Below are 16,228 nucleotides of genomic sequence, written 5' to 3' on the forward strand. Positions count from 1 at the left end.
AGGCCACCTTGCCCCCACACCAGGTGCTGGCCCAACCAAACACCTCTCCTGGGCTTATTTGGGACATCTGTGGTTTCTCTGCTTCTATTGCCTCTTAAAATAATATCTGGCTGGAAAAAACCACAACAAACTGGGAGTAATTACCAGCTTGAACACTGTTTCCAAACGCTGTTTGATGTGATCTTTTTTGCCTTTACGGGTGTTTATTGAACTTGGAGACAGACAAAATATTTATAGACTGGTGTCAATGTGGACTTTTAGCACAGATTATAACACAAATAGCAATGTTTAGCCCAGGTTTTCTCACTTTTCAGTATCTCTGTGTATATTTGCTAACTAAATGTAAATATTTGATTTTTCAGGAGAGGTGGGGGTAGTTGAACAGTAGAAACAATGTAAAGATACAAAAATATAACAACTTTGTTTGGTTTGAACTTTTGCAGAGACACTTTAACAGTGATGCCTGGTGCTGCAGTCTTTTATTAAAAATGTTGAGGAAGGAATTTAAACTTTTAAACTTATGTATAGATACATATAAAAAGTAAGAAATACAAATGTATATGCCTATGGACTAATGAAAATTTGTAAAATAATAGGTTTCTACTGAAAGCATCATTAAAAATCAGGTTTTTATATATGCAATCTTTGTGTTCTCTTTCAGGTCTTGAGTCATCTCGGCCAAATTTAATCCTTGGATTGGTCATCTGTCAGAAAGGGAAACGTCCGGCCACTGAGACAGAGAAGACAGAGGAGAAGCGAAGCAGAATTCAAGCACATGAGGAAGGTGAACCATCGCTGTTCTCTAAAGGGTCTCCAGCTTCACAAGAGAAGAAAACCCCAAAATACACACTTTATTCAGGAGACTCCACCGTGAGTACAACACCTCCTGGATCTCCTCCTCCACCTCCACCCCCACTTCCCGTTCCAGACACCTCAGCAGTGACACCTTCAGTATTAAAAATACTGTCGTCCATTAAAAGTGGCCCCACAACTACTGTGACCCCACCGATTTCAACGGCCGCTCCTGCAAGCAGCACTGCCACACACTCATCATCCTCAAAAACTGCCACGCCTCTTGAGCACATCCTGCAGACCCTCTTTGGGAAAAAGAAAACGTTTGAGCCTCTTGCCAAGGATTCTGGAACTGTTCAGTCTTCCAGTCAGGAAAGTCAAGCTGCGGCAGATAGCGGGGTGTCAGCGGTTCCTCTGTTAGATCCCATTGTGCAGCAGTTTGGGCAGATGTCCAAGGACAAAGCCATAGAAGAGGAGGAGGATGACAGACCTTATGATCCTGAGGAAGAATATGGTCCAGAGAAAGCCTTTGAAATGCAGACTGGTGAAAGTGACAAACGATACAGTATGGAAAAGCCATCTACTACAGCAGAACTAGAGGATGAGGCCTATGATCCAGAGGATGAAACTATCTTGGAAGAAGCAAAAGTTACTGTCGATGATTTACCCAACAAAATGTATACAGACACTAAAAGCAGTTCTTCAGAAACATCTGCTTCATTTGTTTCTGATTTATCTGCATCCTCCTCCTTGGTAGAACAGCAAAAAATGTTGGAAGAATTAAACAAACAAATAGAAGAACAGAAAAGGCAGCTAGAGGAACAAGAAGAAGCCCTCAGACAACAAAGAGCAGCTGTTGGTGTTTCAATGGCTCACTTTTCAGTGTCTGATGCTTTAATGTCACCTCCACCAGCAAAAGCTTCCCTAATAAAGACTGAATTATTCCATCAGGGCCAGCAAGCTACACAAAAAGTAGATTTACCTTCATCTTTAAATCAGCAAGCACAAGTTTTAAACCAGGGCTGTGACCCAAGGCAGAACAGAGATCCTCGACAAGCTCGAAGAATGGCAACAGAGAATGACAATGCTGATTCTCGAATAAAGCCACAGGTAGTACAGAACGAGATATCCACAAGAGAAGTTGCTCCAGAAAGTTTTCCAAATGCTTTGCAGACTTCACTTGGTAAGGAAGATAATGCTTTAACTTCCACTACTCAGCCTGGTTTTACTGCTGATAATTGGGTTTCAAGTGAACAGACATCTGCAGTGCCCCAGAAAGAGACATCTAACAGCAAATTTGAACACAGCATTCAAGTTACTTTGGAAAACTTGAGTCAAACAGCTTCTGGAGATCCTTCTGCTTCCAAACCTACACGTAAAGTGCTGCTTCCAACACCTCCAAGTACATCTTTTCAGCCTAATTTCTCCACATCAAATGACAGCCCGTCTTTGCAAGATATGCATCAAGTGTCATGGTCAAATGAGTCAAAGGAAGCAATGGGAAGGGATTCCTTTTCAAATACAATGTTTCCTCCACAAGAAAAGGCAGCTGGACACTTTGAACCAGAGATGGGTCTTTCATCAGTGCAATATGATGAACAAAGAAATCCTCATCAATTTGTAGAACAAACTGAATCCATACCAGTTCAGAGTGAGGGTGGACCTCCTCCACAGCACTTTGAGGAAAATAGAGCATTTTCTATGTCTGGGCAGAAAGGGGGGCCTCCAATGATGCTCAATGCACCTGGAGGACCTCATGGACCTAATTTTAGAGGGCCAGCACCACAGTTCTCTGAAGAGCATGGTTTTCCAAATAATGATGGGCAAAGAGGACCTCAGTCTGGAAGGTTTGGAGGTCAAAAGGGTCCCATTCCTTCCTTATTTTCTGCACAGCATGGACCACCTCTTTTTGGTGATAATAGGGGCCCTCCCCCTTCTTATCATGGTGGTCCAAGAGGAATGTCACCATCTCATTTTGAAGATCATAGGGACCCTCACATGGAACAAATGGAATTCTCAGATTCCCAATATGATGAAATGATGGGGCCTCCAGGACAGTTTGAAGGACCAGATTCCCCTCAGTTTATGGGAAACAGAGGACCTTCACCTTTTCCTTTTGGAGGTCAAAGACGACCTCCACCAGGTCAGTTTAAAGGACAGAGAGGAGGCCCTCAGTTTGGAGGGCCAAGAGGTCCAGCCCCAGGTCATTTTGGGGGACCAAGAGGGCCTCACCCAAATCAATTTGAAGGGCAGAGAGGTACAGCTCCAAATCATATGCCTGGTCCAAGGGGACTTTTGCCACAGCCATATGAAGAACGGAGAGGGAGCCCACCACCCAGATTTTCCAACCAGAGAGGTCCAGCACCACATCAGTTTGGAGGACCAAGAGGAGGGACACCTCCAATGTTTCCAGAAGAAGATGAACCTCCTAGATTTCATTACCAGGGTCAGTCACCACAAGGTATGAAACCACCCCCAAGACCACTCCTGGACCTTCCAAGCCATCCACCAACTCACAGAAAAGAGATGTGGGAGGAAGGTGGACCATCTGCATCTCTTTCCAATATGTCTGGGCAAGGACCTGAGTCGGAAGGACAGTGGCCTACAACTGACTTCCGAGAAGGCAAAAATCCTGACTATAGAGGCCAGACATTTGAAGGGAGACAGAGAGAGAGATATGAGGGAGGAAATAAAGACAAGGGTTTAGATCAGCCAGAGCCTCAACAAGCAGATAACCGCCAAGGTAGAGGCTTTGAGGAAAGACGAAGGGATCGAGAACATGGCAGACCTTGGGAAAGAGACCGTGGCAGAAACTGGAGCAGAGACAGGGACTGGGAGAGACACAGAGACAAGGAATGGGATAAAAATAGAGATAGGAGCCAAAACAAAGACAGAGACAAGGATTCAGAGCGCGGGAAGGACTGGGAAAGAAGCAGAGACCGAGATAGGACAAGAAACAGAGAGAGGGACTCTTACAGAAGACGTGATAGAGAGCGATCGAGAAGCAGAGACAGGGATCGTGACAGAGAGAAAGACAGGGACCGGGATCGAAGCCGGGAAAAGGAAAGGGATCGAGACAGAGATCGAGATCGCGACAGGGAAAGAGGGAAAGATCGCAAAGATAGGAGTAAGAGTAAGGAAATTGGTAAAGAGACGAAGCCAGAAACACCGAAGGAAACTCAGAAACCGGTGGAAACTGAAGCTTCATCTTCCAGCAATCAGTCATAGAACTGTGACTGACACTTCCCACAAAATACACTTTTGCCACACAGCAAGGACTGCACATCTGTAAATACTGTACATATTCTCACCTTTTAAAAGTTCTGTTGTAAAACTAGCCTTACCCAATGTACTGACAAATTAGCAATTTTTGAACAACTGTGAATGAAAATAATCAGATAGATGAAAAGCAAGAACATATTGGACTTTCACTTGCTGCATTTTGTGCATAATGTTTTTCTTATAAAGATTCACAATGTTACCTGTACTGAGATTTTTGTTTTTTCTACTTGCATCTTTATCTTAAAATTTCCATTTACAGTACAGAAATGGAAAAAGTCTAAGAAGAGCATATTGCTTTTTAAGATTATAAAGTTATGTTTTCCAGTAACTTGAATTGTAATTTTATAGGAGAATTTAATCCAGACCTGAGGAGCCATACCTTTACATCTCATTTACGTGATATTTTGGTGTCAAAATTGTTCCTACAGCACACACTAAAAATGTTGGTGTCATGTTTCTTTTACAATGGAAGGGTCATGTGTTTAGGAAAAGGCTGCAAAAGAACAGTGTTCATAATTACTTGTGACTGATGGAGGATTTGGAAATGGACTGTTATAAGCTTAAAGTGCACTATCTTCCTTTTATATACACGCATTTTGGGTCTGGAATCCATCTCTTAAGTGTGCAGCAAAGAAACAAGTCATACTTAGTTATTTTTCATGAGGTTTTAAATATCCCATGTTTACAAACCTGTCTTTAGAGAAAATACAAGAGTAGCACTGTTATAACCAGCAAAACTTATAAAAACATCAGACATTTATTTTGAAAATTGGTAAACCAAAGGAAGGAAGAGAATCTGGTTAAATAGGCCACTAAATCTGTTACTTCAATTGAACTGATTTAGTGGAGCATTTTTTGGTTTTGTTTATGTTTTCTAGAATTTTTCCACAGATTTAAGAAATGTCCCAATTTGATTGAACTTTTCATTATAGAAGTGCTCTTTCATTCTAAAAGGGCTCTTGAAAAATAAATGATACTGTTCTTTTGTTAGGCCCTACTTAGGCTGTCAGTGTATATAAAACTCTCCACTGAAAAAGACACAGCTGCATTAAAGTTTAAATTACGGTGGTACATCATGTTGTGATTGAAGAGGGACATTTTCCACGGTGAAATACATCACGTTGCTACTTCTCATGTAGTCCTCAAGCACGTAATTCTAAAGTGTGAAATAAAACCCCAGTAATTTATTTGAATGTGTAAATTAACCATTGGGATAAATATTTTGGTATTTTGCTAAAATAGATTTGGAAATGTAAAATTAGATTCCTGTAAACATATTGCATCTTGGGGACTATATTAGAGGTAGTGTGTGTGTCACCACAGTCACACTGGTACATTCTTGAAGGTCCTTGCACATCCAGCATTTGCTGGCTGAAATGATCCTCTCGTCCTGAACCCAAGGGAAAACGGTAACACGCAGACATCGTATTAAATGCAAACATCAACTATGGTGTAAGATTTTTTTTCTTAATGAGATGTTTCTAATTTAAAGACATACATAAAAGTATGCAAAATGTGTGTTTGTTTAGGTTTACTTGCTAGAAATTTCTGTAAATTGTATTTTATATGGCAAAGTATAGCACTGTACATTAAAATATGGGACTTCACAGGTTTTTGTTACTGTAAGTAGAATAAACACCTACAGAGAGCTGTTGTCCTTTTCTTAAATGTGTATGTGTCTATTACTTTCTACATTTTGCTATTTCTCAACAACCCACGAGAGACTGATGGCACACAGGTTTCATTTCCTCATAGTTTACAGGTGTTTAGACAGATGTTTTGCAGGGTGTCACAGCCAGCCAATGTTTGATTTTGGGCCTTCTAAAAAGCAGCAAATATCTGTGCTTATGATTTTCTTCTCAGTTCTAAAGCACCCCATAATTTATTTTGAAGTTTTTTTACATTTGAATCAGGAAGCTTGGAATTTGAAGATTTTTACATCAAAAAATCTGAAGAAAAGAAAAAGTATTAATTCAGGTCACACCATTTATGAATTTCTTGACTTTATATTTTTATTAAATAGATGTGTGGCTTTTCATCTTCTAGGAAATTCTCCTTTAGTAGTTTGGGGAATCTGTTTGTGCTTTAGGACTGGTAAATCCATCCTCCCAGAGATCAAGTGGCAAAAAAATCAACAGCATAGACAGGCTGCAGTGACTTTGTTAAACCACAGCTTTATGTCGTTAACAATCAGCTGGAGTTGGATTTTGCAGCAGGGTTACTGTATCCTCCACAGCAGCAGGCGGTAAAAGCCAGGCTGAACCCAACATGACAATTTAACTCAATTTACAGAGACTAAAAATGGTACTCAATGCTTGTCCTGCATTGTAGGAAAGAGAAAAAACAATTCTTTGGCTTTGTCCAAACTTTTGATTAACATGAAAGAACTCACTATTTTGAGCTTTTGTCTATGTTTGTACTAAGCTAACTTTCCAAAGAGTATTTTGAGAAATCTTTTTTTCTGTAAAACTTCCTGCAAAGTCTAGAACAATATAAGCAGAAATATTATGTCTATAAAAGGCTGCACTATTCCAACTGTGAGCATTGTAAAGGGGAGTGTGGAGGAGGATTAGAGAAGTAGGAAAGTGTGTATTGAGTTCAGTGGGCACAAAACTGCTTTTAAAAAATTTCTGGGTTTGTGTCTAGAGGGAAAGTCACAAGTGAAACTGTCGGGCTGTGGCTACACTTCATGGAAATGTCTGTGCACGCTGCCTTGGGACCTCTTTTCTCTCTCATTTTCCCATCCGTACCCCGGGGCGGGGTGGGCCGGGGTGGGCCGGGGACCCATCGCTGCCCCGGTCGGGCTCTCCCCGCGGGGTCCGGGGCTGAGGCGGCCCCAGGGCCCCCGTGGGGAATGACAAACGATTCCCGTTAATCCAGCTGGTTTTTCCTTTAAACCAGGTGGTTTCGTTGCCTCTTCCTTCCTGCACAAGCGGCCCTGGCTCGCCTCCTCCGTGCCCCTGGTGCTGCTCTTGGTGCAGGTGGAGCAGCTGGGCCGTGGCCGTTGCTCTCTGTGAGCTTTCCGTTACCGACAAAGCCGAGTGACGGATCTTAGCCTTAAACTCAGCAGCCAATAGGTTTAATTAGTTTAAATTTGGCATAAGAGCGTGTACCCAGCCAACCCCCGCAAATCAGCTAAAACAGTACACCGTGTGTCCAGAACCTGAAGTACGTCTCTAAATACACACTGCGGCCACGTGTTCTCTTTCGTTATCTCCTCCCAACCCCGACGCAAACCCACTAACGCCGATTTTGGCCGGCCGGGGCTCCCTGCTGGGTTATTTTCAGCCCTGAGGGAGGGGCGGGGGCGGCTCCGCCTCAGGGCGGGGCCGGGCGGGGCGCGGGCGGCGCCGCGCGCGGGGGCGGTTACGCGCGGCCGTTGGCAGCGGTGCGCGGCGCGCTCGGCAGCGCTCGGCCGGGCTGAGGGGCCGCGCGTCCCCTGCTGCCCCCGCCCCGCCCGGGCCTGCCCGCCCCGGCTCCCCACGGCTCCCCACGGCTCCCCACGGCCCCCCACGGCCACGGGGGTCCCGCTCCCGCCCGCTCGGGCTGCCCCGCCGCCGTCCGGGCGCTGTCTCAGGGGGTGTCAGGCCGCAGAGTGCCCGCAGCCTCCCCGCCGAGGCCGGGGCGGGGACAGGTGAAGGCCGTTTGTCGTGAGCAGCTGTGCTGGAGGGGGAGGGAGGGTCTCACCTGGGGGGGGAGACATGGTCAGGGTGCCAGGTACCCCGCCAGCGGCAGTTTGGTCCCCACTCTGTTACCTCGCCAATCAGTGTTAAGTGCAATTTTTTCTGCCTTTTGGTTTTTTTAATGGATAGTACTGCCAATTGTTGAAGGTTTTACGGTTTTCTGTTGAAAGGGACATTGGTAACTGATTAGGTTTGCTGTAGCCATGTCAGGATCAGCCCCCGAGGAGCCTCAGACCATTCCTCAGAGCCCAGCTAGTGTTCCTGACCCCGCTCCCGTTGCTGTCGGACCTGGAGGCTCAAGTGACAGTTCCTTTGGTGAGCAAAACCTTGGCTTCGCCACCCCCGAGGCCAGCCTGGTGGAGATGATGGACATTGAGTACACCCAGCTGCAGCACATACTTTGCTCACACACGGAGGCGCAGAGTAGTGAAGGTGAAGTGGAAGCCAGGCTCAGCGCTTTCTCCTCGCCTGGCCCCTCTGCAGACGCCCCTCTGCAGCAGCCCTCCCCCAGCACCAGTCAGGACGGGGGCTCATCCAACAGCTCTGGGAACCAGTCGGTCTGCCCAGTTACCTGTCAGTCAGGGTTGCCTTGTGACAGCTACTGGCCGAGTTCTAACCCACACCTGGGCTATGCTGACTTGCAGGAGCTCAGGATGATGTTACTTAGCGAGTCCAGCCTCCCTGCGAACCAAAGAGACAAAGCGCCCAACAGTAGCTCTGTAGAAGTCTCGGGAAGCAGTGTAGTAAAAGCTAAACAGGGTGAAAATTTCTTGGGGGAGAATAAGGAAAACATATTTGTTGAAAATTCGGCACTGGCACCAGAGGTTAGATCTAAACCTGCAGTAAGAGCTCGGTTGGAAGACAGATTCAACAGCAGCTCGACAGAAAACCCCAGATGTCAAGAACCCCAAGAATCTGGAGTAACTCTTAACAAGTGTGTTGCAATTACTTCTAGTTTCTGTTGTTAAACTATGTATCATGTAGCTCAAAAGTGATTTGCTAAGTGAAACCTAAGAATAGTGGTTGTTTTAATACATGAGAAGGATGGGTTGGGCTTTGTTAAACTGTGCCATAAAACGTGGCTTCGACTCCACTGAGCTCAGCTTAGGCCCCTCTGTTTATTACATAAATGGTACAGCATGGAGTTCCAAAATTAATTACTTTACAACTTTATTCTTGATAGCATGTACTGTAAATAAAGGCGAGAGAACATTTCCTAGTTATAATATGCAGTTTGCTAAAAGCAAAGTAGATTTTTGATAATAATAGTAATAATAATAATAATAACAATTTATTCGGGTTATAATGTGGAGGCCTGACTATGGGGAAAACTTTGAGCAAAAATATTGTTTTACAGTCTAACCCTGTACCTATCTTAATGTGCTGACAAAATGTTTTATTGAGGCATGAAGCACCTTGTTACTGCACAGAATAAAATACCTCCTTGGCTGATATTTCTTTTCTTTTATTTGGTCCCTGAAGTGGGCAATATGGCAATAACAGTGATTTCTGTTTACAGTAAATGGAAGTGGTTTCTTGGTGATAGTTTCTAGAATATTTGTAGCTGTACTTTTTTTTCTGCACTCATTCTCAAGCAGTCAGCCTGGTATGTTTTGTGTTTGTTTGTTTTTGTTTAAAGTTTAGTGACATTGATCCGCCAGCCCTCAGAAGTGGTGGGTGTTCCTCTTCACCAGCAAGGGAACAGGTGTGCTGCACTAGGGAAAAATAAGGCTGTACCTGCCACACATTCCTTACCATTTACTTACCCGTTCTTTACCATGAATGCATGTTCTGCTGCTGGAGGTGCTAATCCTTCCCAAGCACAGGTAACTCTCCTCTGCCAAGTTCCAATGCTGATAATATTACCTTACTAGGTGTAGTAGAATGCTGGAGGTTTGTGGTAGTTTTGAATAGGGATGATCAGAATGATCTGTAATGCAATTTATTTATTAATCTTTAAGACAATCAAGTCACTTCTGTGGCGTTTGTATTATGTGTGTCCCAGTAGTGAGCAGTAGGCCATTAGATTTCTTTTCTTCTAGGGTTTATCAGTTTATCATCAATTTCATCTATGCAAGACAAGAAGGAGGCACCGTACCATTTTCTATGGTTCCTTTCTTTCTAATTCATTTTGATGATAAAGATATTTCCCCCTCCACAACTTGCAGTAACCTCTGAAGCAAAAGCGATAGCATGGCACTGAGAAATGTCAGAGGTATCCCCAAAATTCATCACTCTGTCAAAACCTCATGGTTGTGTGTATTTGGGATTTATTCTGCCTGAAGAAGTAATTTAAGAAAGCAATTTAAGAAGCTAACAGAAAGATATCAAAATAGTCTCTTTTGTTTTAATGTATATAGTCCTGTAAGTATTTCCTTTTTGTTTTCACAGACCTGTGGAACATCTTGCACTATTTTGGAAGCTGCCAAACATCAAGACCTTGGGATACCCAAGACATTCCCTTTTCTCTATCAGGAAGTTGAATCCACAAAACAGACAGTAGGTGCTATAAATAAAGCTTTGCCCGAGGAAGTTTGGATTAAAGTTGGAGGTAAACCATTTATCTTCTTCTCACTTAGTTTTCTCTTGGTCATCAAATGTTAATTTTTTTTCTGGATCTGTGTCTTTTCTGGAATTAATATGATTTTAGTGAGTGTGGGAGGTGAAGTTTTTATGGCAGCAATGCTCTATAGGCAACATGGGGCTAGATTTTGCAAAAAAAGTTCAACACCCATGAGTTTAGCTATACTTTCAAAATTGTTTAGCACTTCTGTCTTGAAATGAGCAGGCTTGAGGTTACATAGTACCTTTGAAAAACTGGGCCTTGGGTCAGTGACTGGTTTCTTTAGAATCACAGAATCATTAAGGTTGGACAGACCTCCAAGATCACTGAGTCCAGCCTTTGACCAAACACTACCAAACCCCATGGCAGAGGGGTACATTCTTTGACCCCCAAGCTGATTGAGCAGATGCAGTCAATATCAAACTGAAGAACATTTTAAGGGCTGCCTCAAGTGCTCACCAAGGGCAGGCATGATCTCAGCGGGCTCTCTGAGAAAATAGAAGCTGTGTGGATCTTGGAATAGCAAGCAGTGCCCTAGACCTTCTGCAGGACATGTCTTGCTGTAGGAATCAATGTGGGCTGGCAGTAAAGCTTTTAAGATTATTCCACATAAATGAAGCTCCAAAAAAGCTTTCCATGATCACTATTTTCAGGTTAGTGGGAGAGTAATAAATAGGTCATTCTTTTCATCTTTATTTTTCCAACAAGACACCTTATGCAAGCAAGCCATAAACAGAAGTTGCAGCCGAATAAATCTGTTGGATCCAAACATGGATCGCAAACCTCTCGGTGAAATTCGGAATGCCCGGGACAACAACCAGAGCACTGCAGCTGCCCAGGGCCCCTGGCAGTCAGCACAGTCCAGCTCCAGTGTGCAGGTACAAAGTGGTTCCCAGGATGGAAGTGCCCAGAGAAGGGAAAGGCACAACCGCCTGGAGAGAGACAGGAGGTAATTCTGGGAGTAGGGGCCATGAAGCACGTTTTGAAGCCTGAAATACTGGTGCTGCAATACTCTGATTATCCAGAGTAAATGTAAACTTGACATATTTTGTGTTAGCTCCAAGAAAAAGCAGTACAAGAGGTGAGGGGTTTGTGTTTGTTAGAGGAAAAAAATATCTATGTTTTGTTGTGGTTGTCTTGTCTTTGTGTTTTTACTTTGTAAACAAACAAAAAGATTTCAAAACATTTCACCCATTCTGTAAAGATAAGGTGACTTGTGTGTAACAAAACTAATATACAAAGCTTGTAGCAAGCAAAAAGTCCCCAAAGTCCACAGCTGGTAGCACATGTGAGTAGTGTTCCTGTTTTCTGTATGTTTCCCTTCCCTCTGGCCCATGGTTGATAACCTTGGGTGTTTGCCTGCAGGCGCAGGATCCGCGTTTGTTGTGATGAGCTCAATCTCCTCGTTCCCTTCTGCACGATTGACACTGACAAGGCAACAACTTTGCAGTGGACAACTGCATTCCTCAAGTACATTCAGGAAAGGCACGGCGACTCCCTGAAGCAGGTTTAAAATCTCATTTCATTTTTGGTCCTGATAAAAAGGGGAAATGTTTTAAAGCTGTCATAATATAGCTTATAACTGAGATGCAAAGCTTCTGCTTGATGCTGTTTGTGAAGGACCCATCATATCCTTGAACCTTCCTTTAAATTTTTATTTTTTATTTCTTTTAGCTGGTTGAGTTCACTAGTGAGAAATGACAGGCCGTCCTCAGTCAGTGTTTTCAAATCGGATTTCAAAATGAATTTTTTTTAGTTACCCAATTCCTGAGCATGATCCTATTTCGACAACAATATAGAATTAAGGTCATCTTCAATCATTCCTCCCCTCCTCCTCAGCAGTAGTTGCAGCTCCAGAGTAAATCTGGCACCAAGAATTTTTAGGAGAGTGTGTGTATTGGAAAACCTGCTGGTATAGCCCCTCTTCCTTCCTACTGAAGGCAGTAATGAGAAAAGCATCTCAAGTAAATATCTACATTAAATATAACATTTATTTTTTGTATTTCGATTTTTTTAGGAATTTGAGACTGTGTTCTGTGGTAAAACAGGCAGGAGACTAAAAATTGGAAGACCAGACTCATGTGTAATGTGTCCAGGACCAGAAAACCGCACGGCTATGGAGACCAAATAGCCTGACCTGCTCACCTTGAATTGTGTGACTATAGTCCAAACTGTGTTTTATTCTTTCCATTTACATGCTAACTAGGAATTTGAAAGTGTAACTTGTAAATATATATAAACAGAGATTTAAAGAAAATATTCTTTATTGCAAATGGAAATGGAAGTTAACTACCAGCAATGGAAATCAGTGCCCTGTTCAAGCGGCTTTGGGACCAGAAGCTACAAGAAAATGTCATGACTAAGTATTTTTACCCTTTAGTTATACAAAATTCGCTTGTCATTCTGCTTTGGGGTCTTATTTAATTGTTTGCGTTTACTTTATTTTTCAAAGATGATGCAGTACAGATTGGAAGAGTTGAAGAACATCTATCTGCCTGTTATTTTAATGGACTGATGCAAGCTCATTCTTCCAGTGTAAAAAGAAACTAAAGTTACCATATTATAATGGCCATTTTTCCATTTAAAATGTAAATATTGTATTGGTTATTTGGACAAGTGCATAGTTTCTAAACTGTGCATATTATGAATTTTGCATTTGCATACATATTTAACATAATTAGCTGCAAAGAGTAGTGCAATGGTGTTGGCATTTCAAAATTCAGTACTATTTTTAACATCTGCCACACAACTGTCCAACAGGTTCTTGTGTTGTTACTTTAGACCAAAAGTGGTGTATTTTAAAGAGTAGATATTTAAATGCACAAACTATTTTTATATTTAAAGAGAAATATGATGCTTCATTCAGAGGCTTTGGCATATAGGACAGAAATAGAACTGTGTGTGAGCTGAGAGTGGTTTTATTAATTTTTTTAAATAGATGATGCTAGCAAGTTTTAAAGTATGAAAAGTTCTACCAAAATTAATACTGGTTTAAATCACGGGTAAGAACAATTTTGCAGCAATTTATGTCCAAACACTCCTAGTAAAACCAGTTGTGGAAAATGGAGTTTAGCCAAGTTAATTTGATTTGTATAATGACACTTACACCATCACAAAGAAAAGGTTAAAAAAAATCTCCTTTTATTTTTACAACAGTTCATACAGGTGGTTTTGGCTGGACTTTAAAAGAGCATCCTTTCTTAGGTGGGGTTCCATCACAATTACTGTGCAAATAGCTGAAGTAGAGGTCATGAAAATGCTGTTACTTCCTTTCCTTTGTTATCATATGGAAATATACAAAAATTCTTCCCTGGAAATTAAAATATTTACATTACTCCTTTTGCAGAATTTTCTTGCAAGAGGATTGTTGTTTACTAGTCTTGGCAAATATTTGAGGTGCAATCTGAAAGTTTCTAACTTGCAGCCCAGATTTAAGCAATGGTCATTGCTTAGGCCAGAAGGTTAAAATACAGGATATTGAAATGCCTGATTTCCACTGATGGAAGAGGCAGCTCGGTGCCTGAGTGCCTTAACAACGTGTCTGAGTGCACAAACCTGCAGGACTGAAAGTGGGAGCAGCACCAAGGAATTCAATGGAAAAGGCTCAAACTTTCTTAGCAAAAAGTTGTGATCTTTAGTACATGGGGGGGTGATGGTAAAAAGGAGCAATGCTTCCTCCTGCAGGTCTCTTGAACAAAGGGAAGAAGGAAAGGTGAGGTTGTTTAGCAGTAAAAATTCTGGAAAATAATTGGGGGGAGGAAAAGATAGTCATAAAGCATCTTTTAATTAAAGTTTTCATCTGATGCTTTCTTTTTCATAGAACTGTGTCAAAGTCTCCACTTAATAGAATAGAAGGAGCATCTGTCCTTTTAGCACTAGAAGGATTCTGTTTTCTTACAATGCACTGTTTATTTAAATATTCAGTCACTTCTTCACTTCTTGTACTGTTGGTTTATGATTTTTTGGAAGTTGATGCTGCAACAGCTCCCATGCAAGCCGACGTGTCACATATGCCTGGTGTTCCCTGAGCCCCAATAGTCCCAGGAGTCCCAGGATCCCCTGGCAGCCCGGGTTCACCCTGAGCACCATCACGGCCGTTTTTAGTAATTCCAGGCACACCAGGTGGTCCTAAAGAAGAGAGGGGAAAAGATTAAATGAAATATTTCCGTCTCTTCTTTTTTAATATCTGTATATATGTGTTGCTTTTAGAGATCTTAATATACTTTGAGTGTCTGTACATCACACTTGTTATGGCCTGTTGAGTACAAGGTGTTTTTAATAAATTTACCCTGAATCTGGAGTATGTGCTTTGGATTTTTTATCCCTAATTTGGTCAATGTTTTTTTTGGCTGTGTGAGTGTCATGGGTTAGCAGTTTATTGACATGGATTAATGCAATTATTTTATGGAAGATTCTGAGACAATGGGGTATAAATATTATAAAATTTTATGATATAAACTTTGTGGAAGAATTTAAGCTAATATGGTTATAAATATTCTTGCTTTATGAAATTCTGTCCATGCGGAGCCTGCTTTTGGTGCCTGCAGTTTATTCATTGTACAGGTGTAATCCCAATTAGAAAAGCTGCTTTAACAGGTGAGCAAAATAAAGAATATTCTTCCAAGTTTCTAATGATATTAATTAATTTGCATAAATTAATCTTGAATCTTTTAATAAAGGAATCATCAGGAAGCAGGCACTATCCTTTCCCTCAATCTGGAGAGCCTCAGAGTTGTCACACACCTTTAAATTAGTGCTGATAATCTACTGCCACCAACATGCAGAGCTGTCCTTCCTCACAGCCTTTACTTCAATGATGGAACATTAAATTATTTCCCCACACTTACCCTGAAGTCCTTGATCACCATCAGGCCCATCGATACCTTGGCCAACAGGTCCTTTATCTCCTTTTTCACCAGTGTCACCTTTAATCACAAACACAATTTCCACAGTGAGCTGTGCTCTGCAGCTGGAGCCAAGGACAGGAAGGGAGAGAACAAGAGAAGCTACCAATCCTCTCTGGACACTGCGAGGATCTTTGCTTACGTGGCACCCCTAAACTCCCACTAGAACTCCACCAAGGCCTGATCTCTTCTCCCCAGTGCTGAATTCAGGACAAGTTCAGAATTTATTTCAGTGGGCAAAAAAGAGAAGCAAATTGTTTCAGTGTTAACTTGCCTCTGGGTCCAGGATCACCGAGCTCTCCTGTTGGCCCTCTGTATCCAGGGGGCCCACGAGGACCAGGATGCCCAACACTTCCCGTGGTTCCAGGAGGACCTGGGGGCCCAGCTGGGCCAGGCCGTCCCGTCATTCCAGGAGCCAAGGGCTTCCTCAGGTTAGCAGCCAACTGTGCAATTTGCTCTGAAAAACACAATTAGAACCTGCATCTCCAACATTTGCACTCTTTGCTCGGGCAGAACTTCCTGCCACTGCTCCTGGCAGCAGGAAACATTGAATCTGTCCTTTCAGCTCACCTGTAGCTTCTGGGGTTTTTTTCCATTTTTACAGAGGGAGATTTAATCATAAATCTGCAGGGGTTTAAGCCATTGATTATTCCTGTTTCTAAAACCACTTTAAAGGCTGTCAAGTATTCTAACAAATGACACTTAAATAATTAAAACAAGCTTTCTGAAGCAAACTTTCAGAGTTTGACCTCATCTCAAATGGGGAATATAACCTCCAAAAGCAAAACAGTCACTTTGAAGAAAGAAGGACACTCGTTGGGGCCTTGCTCCAAGGAAATGAGGTGCACTGAAGAGAGGTGAAGTTCAGAATTACACAGGTTAGGGCAGGAGGTCAAACACAACACTTGCATCAAAGCTGCTTTCAGTGCATTTTGACCATTGCCATGATGAATCACTTAAAAATACTAATTTTAGAACACTGAAAGACATCCCCAACAAGGTGA

At 42.4% G+C, this 16,228-nt stretch overlaps 3 protein-coding genes across 4 annotated transcripts in view; 2 read left to right on the forward strand and 1 right to left on the reverse strand.

Annotated features, from left to right (window-relative positions):
• DIDO1 (death inducer-obliterator 1) overlaps positions 1-5,705 on the forward strand; it is a 54,680-nt gene extending 48,975 nt beyond the window's left edge. For both annotated transcript variants that reach the window (XM_082292759.1, XM_082292760.1), the window contains one exon: positions 662-5,705. In XM_082292759.1, coding sequence (XP_082148885.1) covers positions 662-4,020 — 3,359 coding nt within the window. In that variant the 3' untranslated portion in view covers positions 4,021-5,705. The remainder of the gene's footprint in view (positions 1-661) is intronic.
• Positions 5,706-7,960: 2,255 nt separating this feature from the next.
• TCFL5 (transcription factor like 5) lies at positions 7,961-12,451 on the forward strand (the record flags this gene model as incomplete). Its single annotated transcript, XM_082292651.1, has 6 exons — positions 7,961-8,691; positions 9,397-9,583; positions 10,149-10,308; positions 11,029-11,269; positions 11,686-11,827; positions 12,338-12,451. The coding sequence occupies 6 exons, from the start codon at positions 7,961-7,963 to the stop codon at positions 12,449-12,451; spliced, it is 1,575 nt and encodes a 524-aa protein (XP_082148777.1).
• Positions 12,452-14,272: 1,821 nt separating this feature from the next.
• The window catches only part of COL9A3 (collagen type IX alpha 3 chain), a gene marked incomplete at both ends in the record, with an annotated part of 32,211 nt that continues 30,255 nt past the window's right edge, over positions 14,273-16,228 (reverse strand). Inside the window, 3 exons of the mRNA XM_082292958.1 lie at positions 14,273-14,448; positions 15,168-15,245; positions 15,499-15,681. Of these exons, the coding sequence (XP_082149084.1) occupies positions 14,273-14,448; positions 15,168-15,245; positions 15,499-15,681 (437 nt within the window). The remainder of the gene's footprint in view (positions 14,449-15,167; positions 15,246-15,498; positions 15,682-16,228) is intronic.

Source organism: Coloeus monedula, assembly GCF_965178545.1.
Source record: "Coloeus monedula genome assembly, chromosome: 17".
NCBI classification, from domain to species: Eukaryota; Metazoa; Chordata; class Aves; order Passeriformes; family Corvidae; genus Coloeus; species Coloeus monedula.